General features: G+C 46.7%; 6 protein-coding genes across 6 annotated transcripts; all 6 read right to left on the minus strand.

Annotated features, from left to right (window-relative positions):
• Window positions 1-1,906: 1,906 nt before the first annotated feature.
• On the minus strand, window positions 1,907-3,168 carry BKA55DRAFT_678444 (isoprenoid synthase domain-containing protein; the record flags this gene model as incomplete). The annotated part of the gene is made up of 4 exons (XM_046198139.1): window positions 1,907-2,336; window positions 2,387-2,610; window positions 2,657-2,685; window positions 2,736-3,168. The coding sequence occupies 4 exons, from the start codon at window positions 3,166-3,168 to the stop codon at window positions 1,907-1,909; spliced, it is 1,116 nt and encodes a 371-aa protein (XP_046045867.1).
• Window positions 3,169-4,751: 1,583 nt separating this feature from the next.
• BKA55DRAFT_596693 (uncharacterized protein) lies at window positions 4,752-5,357 on the minus strand (the record flags this gene model as incomplete). Its single annotated transcript, XM_046195979.1, has 1 exon — window positions 4,752-5,357. One exon carries the CDS (start codon window positions 5,355-5,357, stop codon window positions 4,752-4,754), a length of 606 nt encoding a protein of 201 aa, XP_046045868.1.
• Window positions 5,358-6,238: 881 nt separating this feature from the next.
• BKA55DRAFT_693616 (uncharacterized protein) lies at window positions 6,239-6,700 on the minus strand (the record flags this gene model as incomplete). Its single annotated transcript, XM_046199939.1, has 1 exon — window positions 6,239-6,700. One exon carries the CDS (start codon window positions 6,698-6,700, stop codon window positions 6,239-6,241), a length of 462 nt encoding a protein of 153 aa, XP_046045869.1.
• A 302-nt stretch (window positions 6,701-7,002) lies between these two features.
• BKA55DRAFT_115889 (uncharacterized protein) lies at window positions 7,003-9,136 on the minus strand. Its single transcript, XM_046184750.1, has 2 exons — window positions 9,030-9,136; window positions 7,003-8,969 (listed from the first exon to the last, which is right to left on the minus strand). Exon 2 carries the CDS (start codon window positions 8,842-8,844, stop codon window positions 7,204-7,206), a length of 1,641 nt encoding a protein of 546 aa, XP_046045870.1. The 5' UTR covers window positions 8,845-8,969; window positions 9,030-9,136; the 3' UTR covers window positions 7,003-7,203.
• On the minus strand, window positions 8,914-12,860 carry BKA55DRAFT_576984 (trypsin-like cysteine/serine peptidase domain-containing protein). Its single transcript, XM_046193545.1, has 5 exons — window positions 12,289-12,860; window positions 12,043-12,239; window positions 9,734-11,995; window positions 9,030-9,554; window positions 8,914-8,969 (listed from the first exon to the last, which is right to left on the minus strand). Exons 1-4 carry the CDS (start codon window positions 12,558-12,560, stop codon window positions 9,370-9,372), a joined length of 2,916 nt encoding a protein of 971 aa, XP_046045871.1. The 5' UTR covers window positions 12,561-12,860; the 3' UTR covers window positions 8,914-8,969; window positions 9,030-9,369.
• Window positions 12,861-13,225: 365 nt separating this feature from the next.
• Window positions 13,226-15,051, minus strand: BKA55DRAFT_576986 (cytochrome P450). Its single transcript, XM_046193546.1, has 3 exons — window positions 14,847-15,051; window positions 14,362-14,799; window positions 13,226-14,304 (listed from the first exon to the last, which is right to left on the minus strand). Exons 1-3 carry the CDS (start codon window positions 15,023-15,025, stop codon window positions 13,413-13,415), a joined length of 1,509 nt encoding a protein of 502 aa, XP_046045872.1. The 5' UTR covers window positions 15,026-15,051; the 3' UTR covers window positions 13,226-13,412.
• Between the last annotated feature and the right edge of the window lie 4 nt (window positions 15,052-15,055).

Here is a 15,055-nt window from a genome sequence, read left to right on the forward strand (position 1 = left end):
CTATTTTAATTAGGCTAAATTTCCATTTTAATAAGAAGTTTTTTTTAATAATTATAATTATTATATATAATATATAGTAATTTCTACTAATAGCTTACTTTAAGGCTAATTTAATTATATTAATAAGATTATAATTAGTTATATAATAGCCCTAATTAGGCTATAGGCTATTATAAATAGGCATTATAATAATAATTATAATTAATATTAATAAGTATAACTAATAGAGAAAAAGTTAGGTTAGGTAATATACTTAAGTATAATAAATAAATTAGGCGTGGTATAAGGTTATAGAGGTTAACTAAGGATCCTTTAAGTAGGTTAAAGGAAGAAGGTTAATTTAGCTACTAAGAGACTTATAGCTAGTATTTATATTACTTAGTCAAGGTAGTAATTATATTATTAAGACAGATAAACCTTATTTAATATTAACTTCTATTATAATAGCCTATAATAGAGGTCTTTTTATTTAAGTTATTAATAAAAAAGCTAAAAAGCTAAATAGCCTTTTATAAGGTTAAAAATAAGGGGAAAAAAAAGTACCTTTATATATATAATAATTATAAGTATTAATTAAGTTATTAAAATAAAAAAAAACTAAAGAAATTTCTTAAATAATAATAATATTAAATATAAAGCTTTTAAGATATAGGTTTACCTAGGTTAAATTCCTTAGTATAGAAAAGTCAAACTAGGGCCTAAAATAGGGATTTAGTCCTAGATCTGGTCCCTATAAGGGACCCTAAAAGTGGGCCTGCTTAGACAACTTAGCCCAACCTTAGCCCGCCTCAGCCCGACCTCAGCACGAACTTAGCTTAGAGCGGCAGGAGCTTAGTCCTAGAAACGGAAATGGATTTTAGCATGCTTGAGTTTCGTCTCCGAGTTTGTTGGTTTTGAGAACCCGCTTTTGCGTCTTCATGGGTCTGTCAAGACCAGTATCAAATCAAAGTAGTATGACAAGGATCTTGTATCATTCATTTAATTGCGGGATGTTAATAACGGGAGTTTGACTTTTTATGGCGTTGGGCATTACTCTCTGTTGGTTCTGTTATCATACCGCTCCTTTAGCGATTACTTATAGTTGTAGCAATACCAAGGATCAGTTATTAGCTCTCCAATGTTGAACATCATATCACTACACGCGGCTCTACTCCTTCGGATACTATTCCCAATCCTTCAATAGCTCAGTCTCGGCTATAACTAGCCAATTCTTTTATTCCCGCTGCTTCAATCGGAGCAAAGCCATACGCACAATCCCAACCTCTTCGTAAACACAACCAACAGGCGGTGAAGCTCCTTCGCACCAAGGATATACTGGAGCCCGATCATTGGTGCATCACATCTTATCCGTTTCGACCACACTATACATATTCTGCGGAGTAGTTCTTCATGATTACCCCAGGAATATGGCAGCGATGTCCAGGGGTTAATATCGACATGGGGTTTGTGATAAGAGTTCCATATTCAGGATGGGATCGACATATCAGACGATGAACTTCTCCCGGCTCGGGGTTTATACGTACGCGAAACTCTGAGGGTGTTTGAACTCAGGGAGGATGAATAAGCCTCCCCCGATGAACTTTGTTGATACGACAAGTGATGCGACTGGTTTGTTGGTTCGAACCGAGGACGGAGGTGAAACGGTGAACCCGACGTTGTTTGTTCACGATGTGACGTTGCATGAGTTTATTTCTCGCTCGGGTTGGGCATGAAAGTTACACCGAATCTCGATGGATTCCGACGCCTTTGGAAGACCCGAATGTTTGGAATCATCCATCCTTGACAAAGTGACAGATTGAAGACATTCACACAAGCGAAAATGATTCAAGTATAGGGAAAAAAAGAAATCGTATACGCTGTTATTGAAAGACAATGCAATGCTAGCTATGAAATATCCAGACCATCTCTAAGTCCTACAATCAACAGGGCTCTCAGCATGTCGAGAATATCTGCTCAGAGTAGCATGATGAAACAGATTCCCAGTGAGACAATCAAAAAGCGCAACGACATAAGTGCGCTGCTTATCGTTCAGAGAGGGATCACGCATGAACTTCTCCGACAGGGCGTAGTACTTCTTCTCAACGTCGAAGCTCATCGTGCGGGTGATGGTCTTTGCCAAGTTCGGCGATACAGACATGAGTGTCGCAATGACGTGTACTGCATTAACGACAGAGCCATTAATAGTGCGTGCCTCGTAAATCTCCTTGTCGTATGAGTAGAGATCGTTCATGAGGATGGAGTGTTGCACGTAGAGGTCTTCTAGCTCGTCAAAGGGAGCGATTTCCTCGGGGGTATGGTGAACACCGCATCCGAATCGAATAGCAGCAATCATGAAACTGAGAATTGTTAGTTTATATCGCTAGACTTGGTGAATAAGTGAACTCACGGCTTGGCGATATCGTGACGGCGGTAGTCCAAGTACTCGGCCAACGTTGCATATTTATCTTGCTTGAATGGTGATTTCTTACGGCCTGCATGGACAAATGTGCCGACGGCTTGGAGAAGACCAGGTCCAAGAACAGGATCACATTCTAGAACTTCTGTGAAGAATCGCTTCATATGTTTGTTCTTGGGTTTCATGGTCACGAATTCGTCAACCACTGTCGTTTCCTAGAGGAAGTCAGTTCTGTGAAAGCATCTTGTCTGTTCAACTTACATCTTGTGTTGCACCGCGCTCCATAACATCTAGATATCCATGTCAGCGACATTCACGTCGAGAAAAGATGGAGAAATACCATCATGAAAGAACAGAAGCAAAAGAGCCTGCGTCAGCAATTCTATTCGAGTTGGCGACGATGATGGATAGAGGTAAACGGCGCATGACACAGCATCTTCAACGAGCTCGTCAATTTTCCCCTTTCGACGCTCGTCCGTGAACTCCATAGGTAGAGTTCCCCTCTCAGACGCTTTATCGAGACTGATTCGAGTCACCAAATCCCGTCCGGCTACTTCACCTTGTACCCACCACTTGGACTGTCTCACCCATGGGAGAGAAGTATGCCACGGAACACCCAGCTGCTCAGGATAGAGCGTCAGGGGAGCATCTTCAGGGACATTCTTTTCTCTGAAGAGAGAAGCAAAGTCCAGGTCTGGTGGTCCAAGAGTATCTGGTCCAACGGGGTCAAAAGCACGGACCAGAGGTCTAATGGGCAGGTCTTTGTGAGGCATTGTGTATAGATAGTTTGAATAAGAAAAAAGATGCTCGTATAACGGATCTACCCAAAAGTTTCCGCGAGGAATTGCGCCACCGCAAGATATATATCCTTTTGCGATTGCCGCGGCGGTGAACGGGCCATGAACTGACGGCGGCAGCATCGGTTCGGGACGACTCCATAACGGCTACAACGCGTCAGGGGTCGAAGAAGCGAAGCCAACAAGGATGCGATAAACCACCCAACGGCTCTGCATTCAGGGTGTTTTTGACTGATATCCTGCTTGCTAGCTCAGCACGTGATGCCGCGTTTCCTGGTGTGATTCGACGGAGTGCCGGCATGGGCATGGGTGATGTGATAAGACCCGGCGCTGTTTTTTGTGAAGAGAAATTGCATGGAGTCATGCAGAGTAACATTAACCACGCTTGACTTGCAGTACGACTCAGCAAGCGAGGTTTCTGTAATCATACCATGGCCCATAATCTGCCACGGTCTCTCAAGGTTCAACGACATGACATGTGCTGAGCCCCCTGGACCAACGGCACGGGTCTTATACCCACTTCGGGCGCAGACAACGGTACGAAATACTACTCTGCTCCATCCGAAGGTAACCAAAGGATCCGGCTAAGTGGATGACACAATGCAGATCAGGATCCCCTGAAACACTTGCAGGTAGCATTCCCAGTCAAAACCTTCGACTGATAATAACTCGTTTCCTCTCAGGACAAGCGGAGCAAAAGTTACTGACATGCCTAATTCCCGCAAACTCATGGGTGCCATGCCCGCTAATGCATCTCAATGTCGTAGCATTACAACACTAAAGCACGTTGACGGCTAGAGCCAACAGCTCGGGTTTCCCTGCTTCGTACCTCTACAGCCATGACAGTTCTTTGCCTGCCTAGAACAGACTTTCGACGCCCCCACCTGTTGGTCACTGTAAAATAAAATCCCTGAATCCTTTGACAAGGGGGAAGTGACACGTAATGGGACTAAAGAATTTTAGTTTAAACGGTCGCATCATTTACCCCGGCATTGTTCGACCGTTGGATGCGACGGTTGACGGGGGAAACGGATCATGATAGACGGAGGAAACGACCCATTGTCAAATGTGAATTGTTGGATGTCATCCGAGGTACGTGCGAATTTTATGCAGGAGGTTGCATAAAATGGCAAAGTCTGGCAAAAAATGGGGTTTCTCACAATTGCATGTTGGGGCTTTATGATTTGATACTACTCAATTCATTCTAGACTACCTCTCTGCCAATATCTAGATCTGGCTCACTAATCCCAATGGACACTTATCTCAGGGCAAAACTCCCGACATATACCATATCCCATAGCAGATTCCTCCGTAGTCTATAACAACCTCTCGTACCGGCCGAGAGAACATTGTTGAAGTAGCACCAGCGTGCTACAACTACAAATCCCATAGCAAATCCCTCTATAGCCTGTATCCCCTACTCAACCAGTCTTCTCACCAGGAGAACGTCTTCGAAGGAGCACCATTGCGCTACAACTTCAGATGCAAAACCTTATCAAGATTTGCAAGGCATCTAGTTGTCAGACTTGCCAAAAGGGGACTTTTCGTCAGCATCGCAATTAGCCAGAATCCTTGCCCCAGTTCCCCCAGAAGATAGCCGAGGACAGGTTAGCGTCATCGTGAGCGGTCAAGAAAGTCTCATCATCAAAGATGGGAGCAGTGAACTTTGTGGTCTTGAGAGTCTCGTCCTTGGGAAGTCGATAGAAATTGGCCATTGTACCAGAAGATTCATTGGAGGAAGCAGAGTGAGCATCAGAAGATGAGGAGAACGCAAGCTCAGGCTCAACAGTTCTCTCGAGCCACTTCTCAACAGAGGAGTGAAGAGCTTCCATGGCTCGACGCTGGATTCCCTCCTCAGTGAACCAATCCTCGACGATACCGGCCTGGAGCTCATTGATGAGTTCGTCAGTAGCTTCGACTGTGACCTGAACGTCGGGCTTGCGCCGAGGGGTGAACTTCATGATGCCCTTCTGAGCATCGAGGTCGATCCAGATGTCGTTGTGATCAAGGTGATCAGAGGCACGATCGTCTTCTTTCGCCATGTCTGAGAGGGCCTCAACGAGGTTGGTACGCCCCGGGATGCCGTAATCCTTCAGGGGGATACCGCCGGGACCGAGCTCGCGGTTGCGAGCCACGGCCTTCTTTGAGGTGAAGAAAGAAAGCATGGTGAAGGTTAAGATGTTGAAAGAAGGGGTGGAGTATCGGCTTTGAGTGTTTGATGATGAGAGTCGAAGTGTCATGATGTAAGTTGACGGAAAGTGAGATGATCTATTGCGAAGATATCTCAGTCGAAGAGTGTTGCAGAATGTGTTGAGGGAAGAGTCTGGAAGATCCTGACTTACAGCGAGCGAACTTTCTTATTCAGGAGATTCTGCGGTCTCCTAATCTGGCACTGTAATCGCAAACTGGGCAATGGGCTCAGACCAGGTGAACAATGACTGCCACTGCCAGAGTAGTGGCCATTCCGCCAATATAATCATCGCAGGGCAGGCTCCGATGAAGATGCCTGGAAAAGGGGTTCATTCACTCGAGAGTGTAAGTGCTTCGACCAATCTGAGCTTGAGCCAAGAGCCAAACAGGTCTTGATATAGTGACGGTGCTCCCGTTCATTGGTGGATCTGGATAACATCGCCAAGAACACATGGCAATAGTTGTATGTTTTAGTGTACAGTGGCATGAGCAGAACGAACACCTCTAGGTCACAGAACTGATGCCTCTATTGCCCCAGCATGCTTTGAGTAAGGAACAGTAACGGGAGTGCCTTATCGAGGTTGCTTCATTCCCCAGGACATCAAGCACATGGCAGTTCAAGCGGCTGGATATCAGGGGAGAGTCTGCATATACAGAGAATACAGTTGAGAAGAACATGCACCGATGTCACAGATATTGCAACAATTGTAATCACACAGCAAAATGATATGGCTGCAATATCAGTCGCCATTTCAAATGCATCATAGCGAGTTGTATTGTTTCAATATCCGCCTCCATACCAACTTCACAAGCAAATCCGATAACTCCTTGTACTGCCAATTCCCCCACCCCTCCTTCACAGAACTTTCTTCTGATCCTCCAAGAGGTACTGCTCAATCATTGACTGAGGAACTCTGACCCTTCCCCGTGGCGCAATCTTCATTCCATGCTCATCCCTCATCATCTTCCAAGTAATCCCGCGTCCACCCTCCGCCTGAATCTCATAAACCGCATTAATCCGATACGCAAAATCATAGCCCTCGTAATAAGCGTCCTTGTCATTGTATTCTTTGTTCCCCAGCCCATCTTCAGGCAGCGACTTATTACCGGAGTTTCTCGTCACGGCTTCGTTGACAGGGCAGATGTGAGTTATGGCGGAGTAGGGAGCGGTGCGGTAGAACCAGATGCGCTGAATGCCTGCCATGTTGTACTTTCGAAACTCGTATGTCTTGGTGCCGTCGATGATTTGTTGCATGTAGGGATCGTTCATGGCGAGGATCATGTCGCTGCGCTTGGGGGCTTTGGTGGGAGAAAACATTTTGCGGAGACTTGGTGTTGATGATGCGAGGAAGCGCTGTGCAGGCGATGGTTATTGTTTATAAGGTGAGCCTAAACTTAGAATAGACTTGGTGAATGAGTTGTCTGAGATCAGGTGACAGCGTGTGTTGGCAGTGTGAGGTTTGAGTTGGATGGCAGTGTCAGCAGCTGGCGCAACTCATTGGCATACCAGCGATCAGAGCCGTGATTCACCTCATCTTAAAGAATGGGGATTGCCTTATTGATAAAGCCCATCCCGGAACTCACGTATCTAAGTTTTAAGTGCGAAGTTTATAAACAAAGTATATCTCTCTTTCTGCACATGGCGAAACCTTATATCTTCCTATGTTCTGACGATTAGAATAAGTAAACAGTAGCAGAGTCCAATGTTTAATAAAGCATGTTCTCTGAACAGTGAAAATGACCGTATATAAATCTGATCCTGAACACTAAAATGTGACCGTGTAAATCACCCGCATTTTGACGGACACAATCTAAATGACACTAAACTGGGAGAACTGCAGGAGCAGCACCTTGGCGTCTCGCCTGAACAACAGCCATCATCATCTCCCAAGCAGCATCATCCTTCTCCAACGTCCCCTTCTCTGGCGCAAACCCATCATCATCACGATAATACCGCGAATTCTTCTCCAACCACGCCGACGGCCCAGTGCCACAGTCATACTCAATATACTGCATCCGGCTCGCTCTCTGATTATCTATCCCCGTCCCATGTCTGTGCTTTTCAGACACCCAGCTATTTTCCCTGTCCTTATATCCTTCCTCCGTCGGGGCAGGATAAGCAAAGTTCCGGTGCTGGTTTCGCGAGAGTCGATGATCCATAGTTTGGAAATCGATGCCCTTGTAATCAGGGTCTTGCAAAATTGCCTGTCGAGTATCCTTTGGACAATTCCACCAGCATCCATGACCAACTCGGAGTACTTTCAAGCCCTTCATCGAATCTCTCCACTGGGAGAGAATATGATGCCATCGAATGGGAAAGTCGCGTTTTATAGGATTCCATCCTCGTCCTGTACCACCTTGCGCTGTATGAGCTTCATGATCAGCATACCCGTCATTTCCAATACGAAGCTGACGTGCATGGTACAAAATGGGAGAATCATCAAGATACAACTCTTCAAGTCCTCCACTACCATTCTTCTTGCCGAGCTTGGCAAACCACTCGATCTGCCACTCATGAGTAAAGACATAATTCCCCAGCGCAAGAACCTTTAGTTGAGGAAAAGGCGCATCTTCTCCAATATTTCGAAAGTCCATGATGGGGAACCAGCCCCAGTAGTCTTTGAAGTATAACGACAGTACGCGCAGATGATCCGCGATGTTAGGCGAGAGCCACGTGTTGTGGAGGTTGCCGAAGAAATCGTACTTCTCCACATAGTGAATCGTGCTTTCGGGTGAAGCTTCACACTCTTCTGTCGTGACGAAGACTCGAAAGTCGACAAGACTTGGGAGGGATATGATCGTTTTCCAGGCCTCAGAGAGAGTGATGCTGGGATCATCATAATCCGCTAGGTGAGTAATCGTCAACTCCTTCAGCGGGAAAGGCTTGTCATGAGTGAACTCAAGATCCTGATCGCTATAGTCAAACCACTCATCTGCATCAAGATATATGCACCCTTCCATTTCGTCATCAATCTTGATCTGCTTCTCCAAAGTCCAGAGACCCGCAGCGCAGTGAAGAATGGTATCAAGCACACGATATCGAAACTCAAACGTTTCTTCAATCGTTTGACCATACCGATCATCTTCACCACAGTGCTCTTCAAAGCGAATATGAAGAGCCGTGACATTTGTGAAACAACGTAAATGAGGAAGCGCGTTCATGAAAGCCATAGGGAACTCGTATGACTCGTTACAGAGGTACTCAAAGTCGAACTCAATGCGCGTATCAATTGTGATCTCTCGGACCAAGCTTCTTAATTCGGGGGACTTGGCGATTTGGATAAATCGTTCAACTGATGAAGGGGCGAATGCTTCGAGGCGTAAGCTTCTGTATTTCCATGGGCGTGCGATCTCATTGAGTCTGTGAGACGTGAGACGGAGGTTTGAGAGCGTTGGTGGTGTGAGAAAGGAGCAGATGTTGTCCCATATCTCAGTGACGAGTCTTGAATCGTCGGAAGCCATGATGATTGGGATGAGATGAGATTGGTGAAGTTGAGTTGAAGCATTTTTGAAGTTGTTGGATGAGCGCCTTATAAGCTTCTACCCGCCGCCGGAGCAACCCCTGTAAATGGGGCTGGTGCCTAAATCTGGTAGGCAGTCAGCGCGCTAAACCGGTGGAAGAGGGGCCCAGCAAGAGAACTTCTGACCTTGAGCTAGAGTGCCAAAAAGAACTGATCTAAATGCTAACTAAGTCCATATTAAATTTATCTAAATTTCCGATGAAGTCCTTCTTGCCTCCCCTTGGTCTGAAGCCTGTTGAGTGCATGCATGGTAGTGCTTACAGCGGGGTTCTCAATTAACGGCTCGCCATCATGACCGTGCTCACTCACAGTCTCATTTTGTGAGAAGGCATCTCACCGGCGTGAACGTAAGATCACTCAAAACTCGACTCATACTTCGGAAGTAACGATTCGATCTAAGAGCCGTTTCTGAATGGAGATAATCATATAATACACATTATAAACCCGCTGTATACCAACACCTCGCTCACAGCATTATACCATAAAGGCCCTCACCCTGTATAACCTCACCATTCTCGTACGTGACCCTCTTCCATCCTTCAACATGCGTCTCGTCACGAAGCCACTCGACGGTAGGCCAGTACCGCTCATCTTTCTTGATCGTTACGACGGAGGGAGTTCCGGTGTAACTCATCATTTTGATCTTGAAGTCTATATTCTTATTAGTGTTTTGCAGAACGTAAGGAACCAGGGAGCATGAAAACTTAGGACCTCCGTCCTAAGTGGTGGGCAGATCAGGTAATCTTAGCCAAGACTGAGTAGCCTTTAGATAATTTTTGTCACTTATGATAAAGTGTCCTAAGTTTTGCATCCCTCAGGGGAGAACTCACAGGTCTTGTCGGGAATACTAGCGATGATTTCCACGAGTGATTCTAGATCGGGTGTAGGCTTGTTATCGATGTGTGTGATGAAAGTGGTTGCATAGACGTTGTATAGGTTTGCCGGTGATCCTATGAACCAGCTTGTGATGTACACTTCGCTAGGCAACTTCTTGATGCACTGTCTCACAGTGCGATGGGGTTTTTGCGCCGTTAAGCCGCAGAAATTAACAACGCGCGAAGTTTCGAATTCATCTTCGGAGACAGTTTGTGCTCTGAAGCTGATCTGTTCACCATTTCGTACAGCAACGACGTCGAGGCTTTCTTTCCAGTACATGACATCCACGTCATGTAGCTGCGTGATAAGCTTGCCGTCAAGGGTGAGCAAGACATCACCTTCACCCAGTTGATCAGGGAGTTGTTTTGGTCCGCGTTTCACCATGAATAATCGTCGGTCGGAGGAAGACTTGCTCTGGACTTTCTCTATCCATTCCTCTGCAACGCCCATGACCCGCGCTTCGATCATGGTCACGGCCTCGAGCTCGATGGAAAGACTGCGCAGGGTTGGGACGATGCCTTGGCTTAGCTTTTCAGCGATCGGAGCGATGGCTTGGGAGCTTAAACCGAAGCATGCCTCATCGAGATCTTCCATTTCGTAGACGACCCAAAGTGCCTGTACGACGCCGTCTTCGCGGATGAGAACGCCGCTACCGCAGTGAGTTCCGATTCTGGTCTCAACGTCTATTCGGTCGACGTTGACGGGGCGGCCGCGAGGTGGGTTTGGTGGTTCTCGCTCGAGGGGAATGACTTTCGTGACGGCTGTTGAAGCATAGACCATCTCATCGCAATCATTGTGCCCAACAAAGAAAGTCGAAGCACCTTGTGAGATCCTCTCTGTGCTAAACTTTGCGCTTTTGACGGGTGCGTCGACGAGGCTTGGGTCGTATTGAATGATAGCGTAGTGGTGCGCAGGATGCAGAAAGACGACCTTTCCTGGAACAAGGACCGAATCGGCAAAGGTCAGTTCGATATCACAAAACTTTGTAGGCACTACAGTTCTCGAAACGATGACGTATCCGCGATCAGCGTTGATAACAAGGCCCATGCCGAGTTTAATGCGCGTGGATTGTCCATCAATAAGGACCGGTGACGAGAATCGCACGTGGACGAAGCTCCTCACAATCTCAGCAATTTCTCGTTGGGGAATATGCTCAAGCGCATCGAAAGACGCACTCAGTGGCGGCGGGCGGATAGCAGGTAGTGGCTCTGCGAGGACTTCAACGTCCCAAACACCGGTTGTATCGTTCCTCTTAAACATCTTCATGCGCTGGAACCAATGTCGATCGATAGGTACAACAGCCGTTCGAACGGTATGCGGTTCCCAGACGTACCAAAATTTGATAGCCACGCGTGCTCTGTCGGGGATATCCGTCATGACCTGCACAAACGCATCTAGGTTTGGCGTCTTTTTGTGATTGACGCTATCGACCATGATGTAGTTATCGTGAGTGGGATGGAATGGGCCGGATTTGCTGACGTATACACCGCTGCCGCGGCAGGGGAGGAAATACCGTTGGGCGACTTGGTATGAAAGGTCGTGGAAACAGGCTGCTCCAACAGTGACGAATCGGTCGGGTGTGATTTCGGAAAGGTCTTGGACGAGGATATCCTCTTCGACATCTTGGCCATCTCTTTGAACGAGAATACGGACTGTTTTGCCGATGTTTGAGTCGAAGATCTCGTTCAGACGAAGGAATTGAGTAACGAGATCCCCGTTGATTTTGAGAAGGATATCGCCCTCCTTCAATTTTTCATCCGAAGGTCCCTCGGGCAGTACATCAAGAGCAACGATAACGTTATCCTCCCCTGGAAAAGACTTGCGCAGTATACTTTCCCACTCAGGACTCAGCCCAAGCCGTCGGCACTCGTCAAAAGGCTTCAATTTGAAGACAGTCTGGATCTCACCTCTCCTCACCTTCTCACCCCTCTGAATCTGCTTCAGCGCGCGCAGCGGCCCATCCAGGGGCAAGAAGTAATCCGTTGATCCGTCGGTGCGTCCACCTGCTTGAAGAGCGATACCGTGTCCGTCGACGTTAACAACTGGACTTCCAGAACTTCCTCCGGATGCTGAGGCGTTGGCTTGGAAGTAGCATGTGTTGAAGTCCATGTAGCCATCGTATATAGGAGCATTTCTGTCAAGACGGCTGATGAAACCGGAGAGGATGCCGAGCTTTTCGCCGCTATCGTTGCCGATGACTTTGATCTCGGTTCCAACTAGGCGATGTTAGCTGAAGGACTTGTATCGGAGGTTCAGGACCGACCTTTCGCGAGATCGGGTCGAAGCTCCATTGCGGTGAGATCCATATATTTAACAGCCTTTGGGTCAAACTTCAAAAAGCCGAAATCATGTACTGGATCGCGATAAATAGGGTATGTATCGACTTCTTCCTGGTTATTGAAGACGATATACCCCGAAAAGGGGCCAGGGCCAACAACATGTCGATTTGTGAGAACGAGACTACAAAATTAGCTTCAAAACCACGTATCTTGGGCAGGAAATGCCTCACCCTCTTTCTGCATCAACAACAAAGCCAGTCGCTTCGCTCGTCTTGCTTGTTTCCGTATCAAATGAATAAGGCTGTGAGAACTTGACCGACACAACACATCGAACGACCTTCTCTATCGCCCTCTGCCAAGCTTCGCTCTCTCGTTCTGAAAGAAGACCTGTAGCAGCGAGATGATCTTTCTCTGTTGTGTGATGCTTGCTGACGCCATTCTCTGTCGCTGAGAGGGATACATCGCGGAGTTTTGTGAGGACGGGATCCTGGTCGATTGTCATCCTGGCGGTCCAGGGCTCAAGGTTGAAGATTTCAAGATGGTAATGTATAAGATGTATACAGTTTATTTAGTTGAGTTGAAGATGAGAAGTTTTACAAATGAGAATGAGGTGCAGGCGGTTGAAGTAGTCTTTGCTTACGCTGCATCAGCCAAGGCAGCTCTTTTGTAAATCACTGCGTCGGTGACCCCTCATCGAACATGCATGAATCAATTACTCAGCCCCCAAAAGTGGATATCTCTCACCAACGGGACAATTCTCATTGGATGCACTCTTGGGGCGGTAAGAAAACGTTAGGACCTCTATACCAAGTGACAAAAAGATTTAGGTAAGTATAGCATAAATTTAACGAGCCTTTAGACTAGATTATTTTTTTATCGGCCCAACTTTGGGTTAGACGTTTTCTTCCCCGAGGGCAGGCATCCGCGCCATAGAACCAAGGCAATGATGTCAATTTTCAGCCTCATAAGGCGTCCCGAATATTTTCAGGGCATTTTTAGTGGATGACGGCGGATCTTTGGTGGTTTGCGGTCGCGTGAGAAGTTCAGCTCGGAATTATCGGGCGGCCGAATCGAGTTATTCCGAATATTGGTCTGGAGACCTTGATAGTCAGCTTACCACTGACGCGGTGACTCATGATGTTGCACATGATTTAGATTTCGTATGAGGATGTGAGTAACTGCGAAAATTGTTACTTATTCTGTGCGATTGATTTGCGTCATTAATGTCGGAATTGACGGTACCATTGTTGCACGCGAAACTTCTCGGCATTGGTTCTGACGGTGCACTGAGCATCTCAAAACTTGACCATTTCTATTTGAAGTCTATAATTGAATCTAGGCAATAAGCACACTTTTAACCAGAAGCAAGAGATATTCTCGTCTTGCTCTCCCCCATCTTCAAACTCCACTCCCCATCCCAATCCTCCCTCTTCCTAACCTCAATATCAACACTCTTCTTCGGCGTATAAACAGTCGCCATATCCCCCGTATTCAGCGCTGGATTCTTCACCCACTTCCCTGTCACAGGAACAATCTCACACCTTATAGCCAAAAGCGCGATAACGATAAGAATCTCGGTCGTCGCAAATTGACGTGCTGGGCAAAGATGAGGCGGTGCACCCCAGGCGACAAAACTGCTAGCTTTTCGGTCTGAAGAATCCTTGAGGAAGCGATAGGGATCGAATTGGTCGGCGGTGGGTCCCCATGTTGAAGTATTCGTGTGAACGGGCTGGCCGGGCATCATTACGTAGTGGCCTGCTTTGAGAAGATATTTTCCGTCGAGGAGGGTGTCTTCTGTGACTTTGCGGATGTTGGCGTGTACGTGTCGCAAGCGCTGAGTTTCTTGGAATACCGATAGCGCTAAAGGGCACTTCGTCTTCAAAGCAGCGACATCTACTTTGAACCCAGTGTCTTTATCTCCGCTGACAGCTTGCTCAATAACTTCCTTGCGCACTTCCTCAAGAAGATCAGGCCGAGAGAAAAGTTCGTAAATGGTCCAGTACATAATTGGAACAGTATTTGCAAAAGCAGCAGTCCCGAAAGTAGCTTGTTGCTTGCAGAGATCATCTTCATCAATGCCTGCTTCTTGCATTGATCGGAGACGTTCCTTGTATATGAAGGATACATCGCTGGGAAGATTCTTGTTATACTTGCGGAAAGCGTCAAAGACAATCTCACGAGCAGCGTAGCCTTTTCCGGTGATGTCGAGGTTCACCATGTGGAGAGGGAGATACGATTGCCATTTCCTATCCACTTAGTTTAGACAGGTTCTTGTTTGAAGGTGGTTGAAAAGGGTGACTTACCAAAAAGCTTGGTCAACCCTTGGATCAAGAAAAGGATGCTCTACACCAAAGATCCCACAAGCACTAGCCTGAACAACAGCATACTGCGCCCACTCCAGCAAGTTAACCTTCGAAACACCATCTGTCTCTTTCGGAAGAAGTTGTTCAATATCGATCAACGCGCGATCTCCCATACGAAGATTCTGCTCATCGAGAAACGGCCCCGTAGCGAGACCGTTCTTGTGGGCATGACTAAACGAATCAACCCATTCTGTACCAAAAACTTCATAAGTCTCAGGTTTGGCATCGCCCATGAGTTTAGCGGCTGTTTGCATAAAGGGTCGGAAGGAGAGGGTCTTGGATGTCTTTTGGATGAGGGGGATGAGACGGGATGTTTTGGCGATGTAGAGCTTTGTGTTGAAGATGGCGACTGTATACATTTCCTCGTTTGTTTGTTTGCTTCTCTGGTGTTAGCATACGTGGAGAGATCTAGGGATTGGATGTACCTTGTCATTCCGTGATAGCCAGAACTATACTTCATCATACCCCATAGGTGACCAAAGAGCGGTATTTTCGACTGAAGTCTCTTGGGCTCCCTTGGATCGTCAAATAGCGAGAAAATCCATTCTGCCGCGTAGGCAAGCAGGACGAAACCCGCAACACTGTACACGACTTCTCGCAACATTGTGAATGATCAGCTCTCAAAAATTCATCT

Source organism: Fusarium redolens (assembly GCF_020744475.1).
Source record: "Fusarium redolens strain MPI-CAGE-AT-0023 chromosome Unknown BKA55scaffold_14, whole genome shotgun sequence".
NCBI lineage: Eukaryota > Fungi > Ascomycota > Sordariomycetes > Hypocreales > Nectriaceae > Fusarium > Fusarium redolens.